The sequence below is a fragment of the Eublepharis macularius genome, chromosome 2, assembly GCF_028583425.1.
Source record: "Eublepharis macularius isolate TG4126 chromosome 2, MPM_Emac_v1.0, whole genome shotgun sequence".
Lineage (NCBI taxonomy): Eukaryota > Metazoa > Chordata > Lepidosauria > Squamata > Eublepharidae > Eublepharis > Eublepharis macularius.
In genome coordinates this window covers 22,144,304-22,163,528 of record NC_072791.1, presented here as the reverse complement: position 1 = coordinate 22,163,528, position 19,225 = coordinate 22,144,304, and the positions used below count along the sequence as shown (strand labels likewise).

Here is a 19,225-nt window from a genome sequence, read left to right as displayed (position 1 = left end):
ATTCTGCACAGAAGAACAGAACCCTGAATGTAATAAGACATCTCCCTAAATGTTATACACAAGGCCTTTTATTACAGTACACAAATGTAATTTGTACGTGAAGTTAAGGTGGCCCCCTCTTTTTTTTGATGGCACGTATGGAAAAAAATAGTCTTATGTTCTGGTAAATGAGGTACTTCTGAAGCTGGGCTAATACCAAGCTGAGGAGAGTTGGGAGCATGGACGGCTGTGAGGTAAAGCTGGTAAAGGGGGAAGGAGTAGCTCTGTTCATTTTCCTATTCCATTCCATGTTCTTTTTAAATGACCTTCTTACCCTCTGCTTTATATGTGAAGAGGTAAGATGTGGGAATAAATGCAAGTAGATTTATATGCTGTTGTTGGTTCAGGCACAAGTTGCCTATTCCTTAGTGACATGTAAGGTCTTGCAGATGGGCTGCAGTGAAAAAAAATCCCCAACTCTTGCCTTCACACTCAGATGTTCGCTATCATTCGGATACATGATATTCTTGGATTTGTGGACTGTATGACCATGGATCAATACTGAAAAGAAATGTAATCAGTTTGACAAGCATCCCAATCCTATGCCAAGACCTGGAAGGGTGGAGAGTGAATCTGTGCTCACTCGCAGCTTGTGGCCAAGGTTGGGTTGCGAGCTGTTTAAGAAAGAGAATAGAAATCAGTGATGAAGATTGTACTGATAACAGTAAGAGAGGAGATGTGCCTTGCTGCCGTTCTTTTTTTAGTCTTGAATGTGATTTGCCATCCCCAAAATATACAGCGTGCCCCCAAGGTTGCTTACTAGGCTGGAGTTGGAGAAGAGACATCTAGGAAACAGCCGAGTTCTAAATGCAGCTGAGTTCTAAATGCGGTTCTAAATCATTTCAAGTAGGTAGCTGTGTTGGTCTGCAGAGGCTGTTGGGAAGACGCAAGATGACAGCAGATTGATTTAGCTGTCAGTGTGAAGAAGATCTTGTTACGTGTTTTCTCAGGAATGGGCTCATCTTGATCTTAGGTTTGAACTGAATTGAGCAAAGCATAGAAATGGAAGCAGAAAAGAAGGCCAGTGAGGAAGATACTGCACAGATATTTAATAAGAGGGAAACAAGGTACCAGCGGTATGTTGATAGGTGCTGCATTTTGATTTTTCATGCAATCAGATGGCTGCATCATAGAGAATGTGCACATCTGGTATCTGTAACAGGCTGCAGGTGGCATAGTTCCTCCCTGTCATTTACAATGATGAAACTCTGAGCAACTAAGAGAATGAATGGCCTGAAGAAATACTTGAATTTGAGCAAAGACCAGCCATGCTGGAGCAGAACAAAGATCCATCTCGTCCAGCGTCCTGTTTCACCAGTTGGCCGAGCAAATGCTCCTAAAAGCTGGCGCACAGAGGCCAAAGCTTCCCCCTCTCCACTGCTGCTGTTATTCAGATAGTTACTGTCTCTAGATATGGAGTGCCATTTAGTCATCACCGCTAATAGCCATAGATGGCCCTGTCCAAGCTTCTTCCAAAGCCGACCAAACTGGCAGCTATCACTATATCTCATGATAGTGAATTTCACTTGTGGCTGAATACATGAGCTAGCGCCATTGAAAAGCTTTGAGTGTGCTGTTGAGGTGGTAGCCTGGGCTCCAAGTACTTTGATGTTGTACTTCCTGAACGATGTATATGCATGTGTGAACTCTTTTGGCGGAGGGCTGGAAAAGAAGCGCTTGGACACATTTCCCAAGTATTGCAGTATACTGTTCAAGTTTAGTATTCAAACTGGATTCATGAGAGTGGACTGCACATGAGAGGTAGACTGCACGTAAATTGGGCCATGATGTGCAAATCTGTTTTCTTGTGCCCATGTAAGGCTGGGCCTCTTTTCTCCAAGCTGATGAGTTAATAAGCGATTTCTTTTGTGTATCTTTTTCCTTGTTTTATAGTATAAACCAATTGCAACATGGACACAAGCAAGAAGACTGATCCCCCAGTGTCAGTGGAAACAGTACAGCAAAAGGCCAACCCTGAACGCAGCCCGATAACATCAATTTATGTACCAGAGCAAGGTGGTTACAAAGAGAAGTTTGTAAATGCCGTGGAGGACAAATACAAGTGTGAAAAGTGCCATCTCATCTTGTGCAATCCAAGACAGACGGAATGTGGGCATCGCTATTGTGAGACTTGCATGGTCACTGTACTAAGGTGAGTGTTTTCCTTGTTGCCAAGTTGCACTAACAGGGTTGAAAGTGGTGAAGGTTGTATATCTTGCAAATCGGTGTACTTTCTGTTTTTCACAAAAAAATAATTTCACAGATAAAGGGAAAAAAAACAAAGTTCAGAGTACCTACGTAGTCTTGATTCATATTCAGCGGTTCCCAAGTGGTTTCACTAGATCAACTCTGGCAAGTCCATCTTTTTAATCTCAAGAGATGGGCAAGGGGGGGGGCTCTTGGACTCTGCTAGGCTTCAGTGCCCCTTGGAAAGCAGCAAGAATGACTGCTGCGTTTGGAATGCTCCCTCAGCTCAGTAGAACGATGAGATTTCTTTCTAGAGGTTAGCCTTCTGGATTGGCCTATGGGTTGGATCCAGACTAAACTGGCAATTTCTGCGGATTTCCCCTTCCCACTTAATACCCCTGTCATGTCATTCCTCGGGGTTCCCTATCCCCCAGGGCTGGCATGTTATGGAGATCCAGAGGGAATTGTTCTGTTCTCCTGATGAAAAATTTAGGCTGAATCGAGCCCTAGTGTTTCAGCATCCTGTCTGGGAGAGTTAGCCATCTTAGTCTGCAGTTGCAAAATAGTAAAGAGTCCAGTAGCACCTTTAAGACTAACCAACTTTATTGTAGCATAAGCGTTAGAGAATTATAGCTCTCTTTGTCAGATGCATCTGACGAAGAGAGCTGTAGTTTTTGAAAGCTTATGCTACAATAAAATTGGTTAGTCTTAAAGGTGCTACTGGACTCTTTACTGTCTGGGAGAGTAGCCAACCAATTGTTTTGAATGACTGGGCATGAAGGTTGTGACCTCCTCCCTGTGCAAGAATATAAGTGTTTAGGAGGAACCCAGCTAGATCAGACTAGTTGCCTAGTCCAGCATCCTGCTTCACACAGTGGCCAGCCTGTTGCCATGGAGGGCTAGTAAACAGGGCAGAGAGGCTAAGACCCTCCCTTGATGTTGCCTCCTAATGCTGGGATTCAGAGCTTTGCTGCCTCTGCATACGGAGGTGCCCTTTACTCTCCGTGGCTTGATGGACTTTTCCTACACGAATCCACCTAACTCTCTTTTAGAGCCTTCTTACGACTGCATCCACTGGCAGTGAAGTCAACAGATTTAACTGCTTATTGAGCAAGGCATTTCCTTTTGTCTTTCCTGGACCTATTGCCCTTCATTTGGGTCCTGTGGAGTTCTAGTATGGGAGAGAGAGAAGAAGTTCTCCACTCTTTCAGCCTTGCGCATAAACCTAATTTCCTGCCCTCCCCAACCTAAACTGTAAAGCCTCAGACTTTTTTAGCCTCCTAGGCTGAAAATAGTTTACCTGGGAGCAGTTTAATTTTAAACTCTTATCTCTTGATAAATTGATGCTGATGACACTCGGTGTAAATTATGACAATTCTGAAATAATGCTGAAAGAACAGGCACTTGACATTTCCAGGCTAGCTAGGTAGCAGTGTTGCTGTTACTCAGGTGTAAAAGAAGGGAAAGTGAAGATGCTACTCTCATGAAAGTGTTTAGTGGCGCTGTACATTTGAAATGGAAAACTAATATTCTATCGGGCAGTTGTTAATTGCAGGTGACTATCTCGAAATTCATTGCCCAGGATTCAACGTTCCTGTCTTTCTTGCTCGATCAATCTAAATATACAGACACAAGAAAGCAATGTTATTGATTGCTACTGATAAGCGTTTTTTTTTTAAAAAAAAAATCGCAAGGGGAAAAAGTCTGATAACTTTCATCTCAGCTATCTATTATATTGATTAAAAAGTGGGAAGCTGTCATCTATATAGTTAAAAGATGATCACAGAGAGACAGAATAATAAAAAGGTTTAAATGTGTTAAAATAAAAGAGGAAAAGATGTTCCCATTTCAGTAAAGCCCACTGGTCTGAAGAGCTGCATTCTCACCTTCTGCCGCAGTAAAATGTTCAAATACGTGATTTGATACTCAAATGCCTGGCTAGTATTAGGATATATGAAATAAATGTCAGTTTCAGCTTTCCAAACCTGGAAGGGCTGTGGGTGGACTTTAGGAGGGGAAGTAAAAAGGAAAATTTCCTATGTTAATGCTTTTCGTACAGAATTCCATCCTAAAACTTCTTTTAACTCCCCTCCCACTTCTTCAACCATTATTTTCATAAATTTTGCGTAAACTAGACTTTCATTCTGACTTTTCAAAGGAGTAAGAAAATGAAAAATCCGCTGTGGAATCATGGATAGAAAAGGAGGCACAAAGCCAGTTCCTTCCCCATCTACTTGTTAGCATATGACAATTTTGCTGGGAAGCCTTTTTAACACTCTGTCTCTGGGTTATCTGAGGATACAGATACAGGAATCTTTGAAGAGAGCTCAGTAAAGATTACTGCTCAGTATGCAGCAGCCGTTTTAAGAGTGCAAGAGCAAACAGGATGCTTGAATGCATTCAATAAGAACGAAGAGCAATGATGCTCTTTCAGATCGTATATGTCCTAATGCAGTTCCCATCTTTGTGCTCACCTCAAGGCAGGGGCGAGGGGGGGAGTATTGAGAGAAAGCTATAACAAATCTGAAGATAGCCAATGGAGATGTTTTTAGAAGTGTGCAGCCGTCAGCATGGACCACAATTTAAAAAGATAAGGATTACATTGGCTGATGTAGCCGGAGAGTTTGATTGAGGTAGCCAGTACAATAAAGTCTGTTGACAGTGACCACAGTGGCTGCTGTATTTTGTGCAAAGAAGCTCAACTCTTCTGTGCAAATACAGAAGCTCCACTCCGTTCCGGTAAAGCAGTCTGCCTGACTTACCAGTATGAGCAGGGCCTTGCAGAGAGGAATTTGGTTGCTGGATTTCTCTGTGGGCTTCTGGATGTGTGCCCCAGCAAAGATACAATAGCCAGGTGCATAGCAGCGCTCCTCACAAGATGCACGTCCAGCAGGAGAGTGGCCAGGGGAGGAGGTGGCAGACGGTGAAGGGCTCAGCAATGCTCTCTGGAGGTCCTGTCCCGTGGCTGCAGAGCTACAGAAAGCTGCTGTGGCATGGTAGTTTGGTTGCACATCAGCGCTCTGCTGGTTCAGATCCCACTACTGCTGCAAGCTCAACTAATGGCCTTGGGTAAGCCACTCCTCTCAGCCCAGCTCCCCGGCTGTATTGTGGCGATAATAATTTCGACTTTGTTCACTGCTCTGAGTGGGCCACTGATCTTTCTAGAAGATCGGTATATAAGCACAGTTATTACTATGTGTGGACACTGTAGGCAGAAGGAAGCACACACTGATTTGATGCTCTTCTAAGTTAGTCCTCATGTTGCATCTCCAGCCAGCAAGTAAAATATTTAGCATGGAGTTTACAGATCGTGTTGTAGAGGGGTTTGTCGTTGCAGGGCCTTTGCAGATGAATATTCCCATAATACGTGCAGTACTTAAAACTACTAATCCATTCCCTTTCCAAAATGCTATCTCGAACTGTGGCATGAACAGCATTTCTTACTTTCTTTCCCTTCTGGCATAAATTCTATCAATAACTATCTAGCTTTGAGGAGGATGGCTTCTGGGTTGATGAAGTATATGCAGAAACAGAGTTTTACCGAGTGGCTTTTTACACGGAATTGATGCACACAAATGGTTGGTCATGCATTTCTGCATCAACAGGATATTCACAACAGAACCTATTTTGTTTCATTAGTAGAACGAGGTCCAGGGTTTTATTTTTATTAAAATGCTTATATTTTATCCTCTCACAAGGAGTGCAAGACAGCTTACATAAAACCATAACTGGTTTGTGGGGGCTGGGGGGAAAAGTCTTTATGGCCACCATGGCCTCAAACACTCATTTTTATTCACTTCAAAAAGGATGTGGACAAAATCGAGAGGGTGCAGAGGAGAGCAACGAGGATGATCAGGGGTCTGGAGACTGAGCCCTACGAGGAAAGGCTGAGGGCCTTGGGAATGTTTAGTTTGGAGAAGAGGAGGTTGAGGGGGGACATGATTGCTCTCTTTAAATATTTGAAAGGCTGTCATTTGGAGGAGGGCAGGGAGCTGTTCCAGTTGGCAGCAGAGGGTAGGACGCGAAGCAATGGGCTAAAACTACATGCACAAAGGTACCGACTGGATATTAGGAAGAACTTTTTCACGGTCAGAGTAGTTCAAAAGTGGAATCAGCTGCCTAGGGAGGTGGTGAGCTCCCCCTCACTGGCAGTTTTCAAGAAGAGGCTGGACGAATATTTGTCAGAGATGCTTTAGGCTGATCCTGCACTGGGCAGGGGGTTGGATTAGATGGTCTGTATGGCCCCTTCCAACTCTATGATTCTGTGATTCTTGTTTTATTTGTTCGCTGTGCTTTTCAGTTTTTATGAAATGTAATATCCAAGCAAGCTGTTCTTGAATGTAATATCAAGGTGTCTCTTTTTCCTCTTCTAGTACCGCAAGTCCAAAGTGTGCAGCATGTCAAGAAATAATAGCGAAAGAGAAGGTACAGTTCCCCTCTCTGCAATTATTTGTGTGTATTAAACTATGTCAATAATTGTCAGTAGTTGTTTTGCAAATCCACTTTATTCCGGATCTCAAATGTCATTGATCCATGTCTCTCTAGCTTTCTTGGACAGAAGCTTTGCGTGAATATAGTTCATGCGTGATTCCATTTCAGAATTTGTACTATTTTGGCTTTTATCCTGTTCCATTAAATCTCAAGGACAGAGTTCTTCATACTTCTGTGATCGCGCTCTTTCATTTGTTCATTCATTCATGCAGGGCCATGGCTTAGCAGTAGAGCGTCGGATTGGCCTGCAGAAGTTCCCAAGTTCAATCCCCTCCACCTCCAGTTAAAATGATCTGATAACAGGTGATGTGAAAGGCACCTGAGATGCCGGAGAGCCACTTGCCAGTCTGAGTAGCCTTGATGGGTGGTTGGTCTGATGCAATGTACAGGAGCTTCATGTGCCCGTTTAATGATGGGCAGGTATACACATGACGACCATGGCATGCATTTTCATTTAAGGGCTTTTGTCTTGTGTTTCTCCCCAATGGGGATCCAAAGCAGATTACCAAAATACAATAAACGAAGTACAATTACAGTGAAAAGAATATAGTCCTCCTTGGAACAAAGCAAACTGTGTAGCATTCTCACCTGGCTCGTATGTCCCTGCTTCCTGCTCTGGAGATGTAGGGCCATTTAGAAACTAGTTCAGGCCTCTCATTCTCTATTCCTCACCTGGTGGTCAGTGGCTCATTTGTATCTCGCTCCTTTCCCTGATGGCCCCTAGCTGGCAGGACCACAAGCTAAGAGTCGAAGGGCAGGAGCCTTTAGGCAGGCTTACACTTTTAAAAGGTGCTCTGCAAGAAAGGGACAGAGCATATGCACAGCTGGTGTTCTGTGCCTGTCCCCTCTTCATGCTTCTGGTCTTTGCCAGTGTTTTGCCAGTTTTTAGTAAATCATGTATGTATAAAGAAGGGTTTGTGAAGTAGCTGCTGGGTGGGGGAGGTTGGCTCTGTCCAGTGGACTGAACGATGCTGGCACGGGAGGGTGTCGCAAGGCTGCAAGTGCCCCCTTGCATTGATGGTCCAGCTACTTGGACTGTATGGGGCAGGTAGGCACACTTGGCAGTGCCAGGAGAGGCGCAGGACCATGACCTGCCCGAACAATTGTGAGTCCTGCCACCCTGGAACCAGGGTTCCCCACCTCATGGACAGCTTCCCCTGGCTTGGTGCCTGAATGCGGGCACCATGGCCACAGGGGCATGTGATCCTCAGTAGCCTCTGGCAGAGGGGATGGAGCTGTATCGGCTGTGCTTTTGCTTGCCATCTCGCAGGCCTGTCGTGCAGGCAGCGTGGCCATTGAGGGATGCTGGCAGGGTTGTTGGGAACGGTGGGGCGGGCACTTCCTGTTGCAGCCTCGACACAGCTTGCTGGGCTCACCCGCCAGCTGTCCCGTAGAGGTTCTTAAGGAACAGACAAGCGGTGCCAAAGGTACATGGGCATGCAGGCACCAACATCATGGCATGGCCAGAGGATTGTGCTGCAAATATGCTTTTTATTTAGGAAACTTCTAAATAACACTGGCCAGTTTGGTGTAGTGGTTAAGAGTGCGGGACTCTAATCTGGAGAACAGGGTTTGATTCCCCACTCCTCCGCTTGAAGCCAGCTGGGAGACCTTGGGATAGTCACGGCTCTCTGGAGCTCTCTCAGCCCCACCCATCTCACAGGGTGTTTTGTTGTGGGGATAATAATAACATACTTTGTAAACCACTCTGAGTGGGAATTAAGTTGTCCTGAAGGGCGGTATATAAATCAAATATTATTATTATTATTTAAATCTCCTTGATCTGAGTTAATCCACCCTGGTAATTCATTTCCAGAAGGGGTTAGCTAGATGGACGGGAAAAGCCACAGTTGGTTGTGAAATGAAACAGTCTCCCCCCCACACACACACTTTTTGTCTCCCCGTAAGTGATATTCAGCGTTACCGTGTCTGTGACCTCATACTGAGGTCTGTTAATCGATTATGGCTAATACCCATGGATAAACCTTATTCCCCATGGGTGTGTACCATTCTGGACTGTGTATTCTGAACTTCTAGGGAAAAGCGATCAAACTCTAGCTACTATGGAAGTATACTAGCACCTGCTCGGTGGCGTAAGTTTCTTTCCTAAGAATATGTGAAGAAAAAGAAGTCTCAATAATGCTTGGCCATTCCGGAGCCAATTGGCAGCTTTAGGAGGAAGGATAACCACTTCGGAGCTACGACTTAGAACTTCGCTGCTGTTTCTCGATGCGGTATTCCTTCTCTTCATTATCCGGCTCCATTAGCCTTTCCTCCTTCCACTTGTTCCCTGTTCCTTAGCTGGCCCTGCCAGAGAGCTGCTGTCCTCGTTGCATTGCACAATGCTTCTTGCACACCGGCGCTCTTCTTATTAAACCTCTCCGCTCCCTGGTTTCTCACAGCAGATTTTCATTACTCTATGTAAGGTTTTATGATGAAATAAAAATCATTTCATATCCTCGGGGGTTTCCGCACTGAGTTGGTCACAAGGAATTAAGAGCCCTCCTGAATATGAACCAGGGTGGAATGGTGTAGCATAGCAGTTCAAAATGTTGGACTAGAATCTGACGGACCCGGGTCACGAAGCTCCGCTGAACGCAGAATGCCCGTTTAGCCATTGTGACTCAGGGCAACTGATGAACCTGTTCTTCATGAATGTATCTAATCCCCTTTATAAAATAAACATGCTCTTGTGAACATTTTCTGTAAATTGAAATTTGAGAGTTAGTGTGGCACAGCGACTGGAGGGCTGAATGCTTGCCTGGCAGACGGGGTTAGATCCCATCTCTGATGAACCCTGATTAGATGAACAAAGGCAAGTTGTTCTCCGTCAGCCTCCTTTCCTTAAAAAAAGGTGAATTCTCCCTAGTCTCCTAAGGACCGTGAAATTTTAAAACTGCGGTTTACATTTCTAGCAATGACAATGATGTTATTATAATTTGTATCCTTAGACCTGTGAAGGGGTATCACAAGAGACTGGAGTGCCCTTTTGATGGAGGAGGACATCAACTCAGTTGGCAGCAATTCATGCTGCTTCACTTGGCTGGCATCCTCTTGGCTCCGTGGTGCCCAGAGAACTGTTGGGCATTCAAAATAATATTGCAGATGGTTGTATTCTGTGGTCACCTATTGGCTGTTCTTTGGGATCAGAGGAAGAATGTAGTGAAGAATAGACCAGTTTGCAATAAAAGTCACACTACATGTTTGTGGGCGGGGGGGGGGGGGGGAGAACATGGCTCAGATGTGAAAATTTTATGATGAAGACACAAGTTGTGAATGTACAAGTCATTATGTCATGTGTTGCCAAAGAGTTCATTGGACTGTAGATAGCCATTCTTTAACTTGTTTGATCTATAAGGCTTCTTCATAGGTGGCCTTTGGCAAGGACAAAACTGTATCCGTTGTGAGTTTTCAAGGAATGCTGCGAAGGGTATTCAACAGGAAATTTCTGCTTGTGAAGCAGGATGTTAAACTGTATTTTCTCTGTTTGATTTCTTGGGACAGCAGTGGAGAACTTACGGCTCTGTTCCTACAGCTTTGCAAAAATAAGAACATAATGCTCTAGTGAGTAAGCGTTCATATTTTATACTGCTAGAAATGATAGAAAACCTTTAAGCAAAACACACACACACGGATCATCAGATTTGTGTACACGGCACACGATACAAATAACGTTTTCTTTTTCTCAAATGCCGTCAGCCATCACCGCAGCAGTGTCGCCTTGCTGTGCATGCAGAAATCAAGAGGCTTTTGTGGTGTTGATTTATAACCTGTCATCCTGCAGTGACAACACAGCAGCAGCTGTGCTGGAGTTCGCTAATATTGTTTGTCAAAGATTTTCTCAAACATTTTTTCCTTATTTCATGTGAATGTGTGTGTAACTCTTATCAAGAAGTCAGTTGGGTGAGCCATTCACCCTGGTGAATGGAGTATGGTTACACTGGTATAAAAAATTCGGACTACTGCTATAATAATTTGTTCTTAAATGTGCCTTGTCCTAGGTGTTTAAGGATAATTGTTGTAGGAGAGAGCTTCTTGCTCTTCAGATATTCTGCAGAAATGAAAATAAAGGTTGCCGAGAACAATTGACCTTGGGACAGTTGCTTGTAAGTAGTGGGACATTTGTTTATTTAAATATTTTTACCCCACTTTTCTCTTGCAAAGCAATCCTCAAAACAGCTTACAGAACTTAAAAAACGAACAACCAAACAATGACCATTGCACAACATTTTTTTAAAAAAGAGATGCTGTGGGGTGAGACCAAGATGTGGAAGAACTCAGCCCTTGGTAGAATAGTCTCCCCAGACAAGTAACAGCAATGACTTTTCTCCCCAGATTACTGAATGACCTGATCTGACCCAATGTTGTTCAATAGGGAAAAAAAATCCACTGTTGGATGCTGTGACAGGTAGAGCACAGACAGGTATCCCAGCAACACAAGAGCCAATCAACGCAGCACTCTGAATTCACCAATACCGAGAAAAGTTAAGATCTGACAGAGGAAGGTTTAGGAGATAGATTTTTGAGAGCTAGGAGTTAGCTCCATCTATTCATTACAAAGTTCTTGTGTTTGTTCCATATATGTGATGGGAGTACAAAGTTCTTGTGTTTGTTCCATATATGTGATGGGTTTTGTGTCTCCCGGATACACACTGAACCTTGCAGTGGCAGCACGCAGGCTTTCCCCCCTTTATCCACACGCTGTTTTTGAATCCTCAAACCACCCCATGCAGCTGCGATTGGCTCCATGGAGCAGTTTGAGGATGCAAAAACAGTACTGGGGGTGGGGGGAGAGGGCTACAGCCACTTCCCTGCGTGCTGTGGTCACAAACAGAAAAGAGCTGGTATGCATCTTGGAGGCACAAAACTCCCACCGCAAATGTGATACAAAGTCCTTATATTGTTCCCGAACACAAGGCCTTTTTAATGTGAAGATGGAGCCTTAGAGGTTGAGTGAAGAAAGCAAAGAGGTATGAAGTATTACCAGGAGTATGAAGTAAAGATCTGAGATGATACTGGATCTTCCCTGCCTGAGGGTAACTGAGGTGTTACAAATACGCCAGCAGGGTTCACTGGGTCTGGTATCTGAATTAGCTGCAGCAGACTGCTGTCTTAATTATGTTATAAACCTGACTGACAAGAACTTTTTCCTTGGATGCATAGTGTGTGAAATCTAACATTCCACAACTCCTGGTTCACTGTTAATATTTACTTCAGTTGTGCGTTTCATTCTGAATAATCTTAGTTCAGTTCATTTTTTAAAAAGTAGATAATGTTAGTTAGCCCTCAGTTATCAATCCAGGCTTGGACAGGTATCTTCTGAGGCACAGATTCTGTCCCCTCAAAACTTTTTAAATTCTTTCTGGAAATCCTTGTGGAGTAGGGTAGGCAGGAAACTCTGGCAGTGTGAAAATCCCATGAAACGGTGTCTAGTCTCTAGGAGATACGTCACAATTCGGTGGTTGGTTCAGAAAAAAACACAAATCAAGGTAAAGTTTAACACCTAACCAGGAGTTACAGGATGTTAGGTTTTTCAGACTATATGCCCAAGGAAAACAGTCTCTTAGACAGGTTTATAATAATTAAATACAGCACTCCTGATTCTGTTCTGCAAATAGGGTTGCCAACCTCCAGATGGACCCTGGAGATCTCCCAGAAATACAGCTGATTTCCAGAAGACAGAAATCAGTTCCCCTGGAGAAAATGGCTGTTTTGGAGGGTGAACTCAATGGCATTATACCCTGCTGAGATCTTTCCTCTACCCAAACCCTGCCCACCCTAGGCTCCATCTCCATATCTCCAGGAATTTCCCAACCAGTTGTTGGCAACTCAATCTGCAAATAATAGAGGCAGATCATTTTTGTTGTTTCAGCTGCAGCTGAGTTACTTTCAAAACAGGGATGTAATGGAAAGGAGATCCTTGTGTCAAATTTCCCCATTCCCACCTATAATGTTTTAAGTTCACTCAGTCCCAGTTACAATATTAAGATGATGTGGATTTCCCTGCCAGCCGCAGCCGGTAGTGTAGAGAGGGAGTTGGGGAAGCTTGCAGTGTGGTTGTTGCTGCAATATAAATCTGACACAAAGATGCCCTTTTTGCCAGCACCCCTGTGTCAAACTTAATGAGTAGTTCTAGCTGTTGGGTTTTGTGAAGCCTTCAGATGTACTGATGGATCTGAAGTGGAAACATAATCTGATGAATCAGTTCTCTTGGCTCCTGAAAGATTGGCTCCTCTGTTGTTCTTTTAAAGTGTAATCACGTACAGAAACATTAGTAGACTTCTAGGGTGTAACATTTTTGTGCAGTGGAAGTTTCTTTTTATGCTTAGCAAGATTCATCTTTAACGGAACAAAGAATATCACCGATCTATTTATATCTTTTTCAGAACCATCTGAAAAATGATTGTCTGTTTGAAGAACTTCCATGTCCTCGTGCTGATTGTAAAGAGAAAATTCTGAGGAAAGACTTGCCTGATCATGTAGGAAAAAACTGTAAATATAGGGAAACAACATGTAAATATTGTAACAGCCAAGTTCCAATGATTATGATACAGGTGAGTATTGTTCTCATTTTAAAAAAACCTACAGTGAAAACAACACAAAATGACATCTGTCCCATGGAACTCTTTCAGGCATCAGAACTATCCCATTTTTTCTTAAAGCCCAATCTAGAAAACTTCTTCCAGAGAACCTGCTTGAGGTGGCTTACAAAGTAATATATAATAAAGACAAAGTACCATAGATGATGTGGTTCGGTGAAACTAAGATTGTTATACCAGTCAATTCACTGGTCAAATACTATTTAATTTGACTATTTGCTATTTGAGAGGCAAGCCCATTCTTGTCAGATCTCTGAAGCTAAGCAGTGTTGGCCTTGTCTAGCAATTGAATGGGAGACTTCCAAGGAAGACCAGGGCCGCTGTGGAGAGGGAGGCAATGGCAAATCACCCCTGTTAGTCTCTTGCCTTAAAAATCCTAGCAGGGGTTGCCATAAGTCAACTTATGACTTGACAACACTTTCTACCACGATGCTGCTGTAGCACAGTGTTTAAGTGGGTCGGCTGCGAATCAGCACTATTGGTTCGAATCCCATGACTGCCATGAGCTCAGTAGGTGGCCTTGGGTAAGCATCTCAGCCCCAGCTCCCCAGCTGTATTGTGGGGATAATAATAACACTAACTTGTTCACCGCTCGGGGTGAGGCACTAATCTGTCTAGAAGAGTGGTATATAAGCGCTGTTGTTGTTGTTGTTGTTGTTGTTGTTGTTATATTGCTGCTACATATATTCCTGAAGTCTAGAATGTCATTGTGAGGGTGATAGTTGTCTTTTTTTCTTTTATTGTGATGTCACTTACTAGCAAGGGCAACAGTTCTGAACGCTGCAGCAGTCGTGGTCAGATTTAGCAGCATAGCAGTGCTCCTTCTATTGGTCACCTGCTGTAACAGCAGGTATCTCCAAGCAGGAAAAATTGGTTGGTTCCTACCTAGTACAACTGCCTGTGAAAATAGACTTTTTTTTTTAATCGTTGCTGTTATTGCTTAATTGCTGTTTTAATTTCAGTTTAAAAAAATACCCTTGTGATCCACAATAAAAGCCAAACCTTTTAATGAATCATTCATGTTAGAAACATTATTGATGTTGTTAAAATTTATAACAATACATTACATTTTTAAAAAGTTAAAATTATTAACTCACGGTAATAGTTAACACTTTTCTAATTTGCATTAAGTATCAAACTTGTTAGTGATTAAGGTGTCTTTTGGGTTCTGATAAAGCAAAAACTTGATCAGTCACTTGATCAAATCTTGTTCTGGACCAATGCTAAATAGAGCACCAATTCAAGGAAGCATCCAACCTTTTCAAAAATATTGCCAAAATTTCATTTGGTTGGGAGTCTTAACATTTTTACAAAACTTTAGGCAGATAAAAGTGAGTTCCACTCTTAATTACAGGAAATAGATTTATTGCTTGAAAGCCGACTTTTCTAGTCACAAGATTGTCTAGCCATATTTTAGTATACTGACAAATCAGGGAGCCTTTTTGTGACTTTCAAAGTAAAAATGAAAGCAAAAATTGTCTCTGCCTAGGAGGGGGGAATCAAAGCTATGCAAATAAGAACTTGAAGCATTTCCTTTGTTCTGGTGTAGCTCAAGGGTTCATAGACTGTGTGCCTTGTAGGGTAGGAAATCCCCTTTGTGGCTGCAGTGAGCTGATTTTCAATTAAAGGAATAAGCAGTTGTTTTTTCTAGAGCAGATCTCTTTTGCCTCAATTCTTAACGTTCTCATTTGAATAACTTTTTTTTGTTTTTAAAGAGGTATAAAACTACCTATACTAGCTAGCTGGTCTTCTGTTGCAAGAAAGTCAAAAGACGGGTGTATAAAGAGTAGTTAGGTAGAGTTTATTTTGTTTACCAAGTATAAAATTTATTTAAAGGGAAATTTTTAAAAAAAAAAAAATTATGTGACTTTTGGCAATTGTATTTTTAAAAAATGAGCATCTGGGGGTGGGGGCGAGTTGTATGTGAGGAATCCGAGGTCTTTGACAGCATAGCTGGAATAATCAGTAGTTGAAACTCTAAAAGAGTAGATGAATTTGGGCTAGATGTCTCGGTGGCCTGATTTGGTATAAGGCGATTTCATACATTCAAGATTTCAATCCCATGCTCACTTGCCAATTCCTTCCAAGTAAGCATGTGTATGATCAGATTAACCTATACTGAACTTCCGGACTGGGTTTTTTAAAAAAATAGAAATTGGTAGCAGATCTAGTTTCAATTTTAAAAAAACCTGTCTGTGTTTATCTGCTTGGTAGCTAAGAGCGAGGGCAGAATGGGGTCCTTTTTCTGGAAGTGCTGCTTTCTGACTGAGGAGATAACAACAGAAGAGGGAAGCGAATGACCACCACTGCGTTTGCAGACACAGAAAAGCCTCAGCTGACAATGAACGTAAAAATTGGCTGTGAGCTTCATACTATGAAGCCTTAAGGACACTGAGCAAGCAACACATTCCTTTGCCTAAAAAGGCATTTGCTGGGATGGAAAACATCTTCACCGTTGGCAAATTGGGAAGTGCTTTTATGAAACATTGGTTTCATGCTTTGAGAAAGGTTGCTTGTAAAGGACATTGTGGAAGTGTCTCTCTCCTTTGAGAACTGCAGTAAGACCGTATTTTTTCCCTTTAAGTTCAGGGTACTTAGATGTATGTCTCCACTTAAAGATCGTGGCTTTTTCTTTTGCCCTCTGAGAATTTCTGATTCTCTTTCTCCTAGAAACATGAAGATGCTGACTGTCCTTGTGTTATGGTTACATGTCCTCATAAATGTAGCGTTTCTGCACTTCTGAGAAAAGAGGTAAGAGACCATATTGTGCGCAGTCATGCATAACAATTAAATAATACATTTATCAGTTTAGAATGTTCTTCTAAATAATATTGTGCAAGAAATTTGCCAGAAGCCGCTCTGTTATACTTTAAAAAAAAGCCTTTACTACTAAAATCAACTTTAAATACATTTCTAGATTTCATGGAAGCTGTAATTTCAGACTTCTTTGAAAATATCCTGCATTGGTTGCATCAATTTCCTCTTCAGTCTTAGTGAATGCTGAATTTGCAGTGCTTATTGCAGGTTATCAGAGAAGAACTTACGGGCATCATGTAGTCTTTTTTGCCACATTTAGCTAGCATGGGAAATCCAAAGCTGCAGCATTCTCTGTGTTGTGTTTTAGGCGACGTCTAAAATGTAGACGATTAACATTGTACATTGGCACCTCTTCTGCAACTCATGAAGTGTTATCACCGAGTTCAAAACGAATGCACATCTAATTTAAGATTAAGTTTTAAAGAGGATATTCAGCCTTAGCTCTTCTATCTTACACTCTTGGGAATAAAAAGACTCAGCTGCAGCTGATGGGAAGAGTGATCTCCCTACACTTTTTTATCTGGAGATATTTGTAGAGGAGTATCGGAGGGTGCTTAGCTCTTTTTGCAACCTGGTAATTCTCTTGACCACCACTAACTCATTACCATTTGTTCTGGTTTTCCAACCAGCCAGCTTAGAAACTAGAAGAAACCCTGGCTGGAAGCAGCAAGGCTAGAGTAGATGGGTTGGGGAGGGGGAGGAATTGGTGGGGGCAGAGGAAGAATCCCACCCATCAGTTGTCCACTGCTGTGCCCCCATTCCCACATTACTGTAAACTATGGTTATCTCTTTAGTGCGTATAGCCAAGTTTATTGGTGCTCATTAGCAAATAACTTACATTTAGTATTATATGAAACATTATATTTGTGTTTCTAAATATGATCCCTATTTAGATGTCAATCCTGTTGCATTCTTCTGGTATAAAATCCTTATGCTTTGTTTATTAAGTTCCACTAATTAATTTGGAATAGGACCAAGGAAGATGCGTCCTAGGTAGTTTTGAAATGAGCAAGAGGGGGGTCCTCTGAGAATTAATTTGTTTTTAAATTTATTTATTAGGCGCTTTCTCCCAAAAATACCTGAAATAGGTACTTAACATTAGTTAATGAAATCAGAATAAAAACACATAAGCATCCTCAAAAACATAATTGATAAAATTATAAAAAAGGAAGGTATAAAATATAATAACCACTATTCGGCCATCAATAATACTTGCTAAGCATAAAATGAGGATGGTCTGCAAGGACAGACCCACCTGTAGTCTAGGTGTTACCAGAGCACAGATGACAATGAACAACCTTTGCTTCTTAAAGAAAAGCTGCAACTAAAATTGGTTAGAGGTAGTGCACGCCGCAGAGGAGGCCTGGGTCTTTTTCTGTAAGTATGGATCTAAGAATATCTCCAAGGGAAGAATCTGCTTCTTTAGGGGCTGTGCAAATTCATATAGAACTGGCCAACTCCTTAATCCCTGATCAGCTACATTATCAAGCAGGATCACCTCGGTCATATCTAGACTGAGCTTCAGTGTATTGCCCCTCATCCAGTCTGCTGCCAGCTCCAGACGTTTGTTCAGAATATCTGTTGGCTAACCTAACACAAGTGACAAAGTTGGGAGTCCTCAACATTCTGTTGATGGAACTTCAACCCAAGCATTCCGTCAACTTTATGGGACTCCATAGCACAAATGCCATGGAGGCAGGCAGCTGTTTCTATTTTCTTCTGTAACCAGTCAGCCTGATAGATCTGGTTGCCCCAATACGTATCTTAGTTAGGTGGTCCAGAGGGATACCATAGTCACTGGTTTCAAAAAACTGCCAAGAGGTCCAGGAGAATCAGCAGGCTCATACTTCACCCTTCTATTTCCTGGAAAAGGTCATCTATCAGAGCAGTTTTAGTTCCAAAACAGGTTGGAAGCCAGATTCAAATGGGGCCAAATAATTTCTTCCATCTAAGAATGACTAATATTTACTTTACACATATATTAATAAGCAGTGATAATGTACATAATTAAAGCACCCAAAGAAATGTTTCTCAAACTGGGGTGCAGGGATTATGGGATTATGGGGCCAAAAGTGGTTCATTTCTGAAGGCAGGAGGGATGTAGGTTTTTGGTGTAGCCAGTTACTCTTGCCTAGAGCTGAAGTGGTGTAGGGAATGGCACGTAGAAGTCAGGGGAAGCAGCAGCAATGGGGAGCGAGCTTGGTGGTTAAAAGAAAAGGTGAGAGGGAATTAGCTTTAGGTGTTTCTAAGTATGTGGGCTGGAGGGAGTGATATGCAGGTGATGCACTCAGTTCAGAAGGGACAACCCCAGTTTCATAAAACTTGACAGCGCTTCACAAAAGCGACAGCCAAGGCTAAGCACAGAGGAACTTGATTTACATTGAAATGGACAGATGATTGAAATCAACAGCCCATCAGTGTTGGCTGTCATGTTTGAACAGAGAGATCCTCTACAGGGCCGATTCCAGACGGCCCTCCCCATGCCAAAACGTCGCGCGTCGTCGCGCGGAAAATGCGAAATACCGCGTTTTCTCGCGCGAGTTTTGCGCGACGTCGAAACACGCGACGTTTCGGCATGGGGAGGGCCGTCTGGAATCGGCCCAGGTCTTTCCAGATAAGATGCTCACTTAACAGTTGAACAGCTTCCCCCGAAGAAAAGCATTGAAGCTTTGGAATTTTTCTCTTTTGCACCCTACTGAGTTTGTTTTAGTGGTTTCCATGAACCTCTTCCCCTTTCTTCCCCACATTCTCTGGCACAGATATTGTAGAGTGTTTGAAAAAGGGGTGATGGAGTCTCTCTGTGTGCAGAAGAGACCCCTGAACTCCTTCAAACCACAGCACAAATGAAAACTCCGGGGAGGGGCTGTGTATGTGCTACTTGGCGTTCTGCTTGCCAGAGAGCATTGGCGAGCTCGTCAGTGGACTTATGGAGGCCTGTCCAAAACTCTTGGAGTAAAGCCATCCTACTTGCTAGGATGATTTGTTTAACAGCTTACCATTTTTGGTGAGTTTGGGCCATAGAGAACAAATCCAGGTAAACTGCATTCTCCCCAAATACAGTTTTTCTCCCCGGGGCTGACCTCATGTCACTT

General features: G+C 42.7%; 1 protein-coding gene across 5 annotated transcripts in view; it reads left to right on the top strand.

Moving 5' to 3' along the window:
• Positions 1–1,937: 1,937 nt before the first annotated feature.
• TRAF3 (TNF receptor associated factor 3) overlaps positions 1,938–19,225 on the top strand; it is a 38,649-nt gene continuing 21,361 nt past the window's right edge. For 2 of the 5 annotated variants that reach the window (XM_054971976.1, XM_054971977.1), the window contains exons 1-5: positions 1,950–2,191; positions 6,600–6,651; positions 10,719–10,823; positions 13,104–13,271; positions 15,987–16,067. In XM_054971976.1, the coding sequence (XP_054827951.1) occupies positions 1,950–2,191; positions 6,600–6,651; positions 10,719–10,823; positions 13,104–13,271; positions 15,987–16,067 (648 nt within the window). Of the gene's footprint in view, positions 2,192–6,599; positions 6,652–10,718; positions 10,824–13,103; positions 13,272–15,986; positions 16,068–19,225 lie in introns of all 5 variants that reach the window. The other 3 variants (XM_054971978.1, XM_054971975.1, XM_054971980.1) reach the window with 2 other exon arrangements.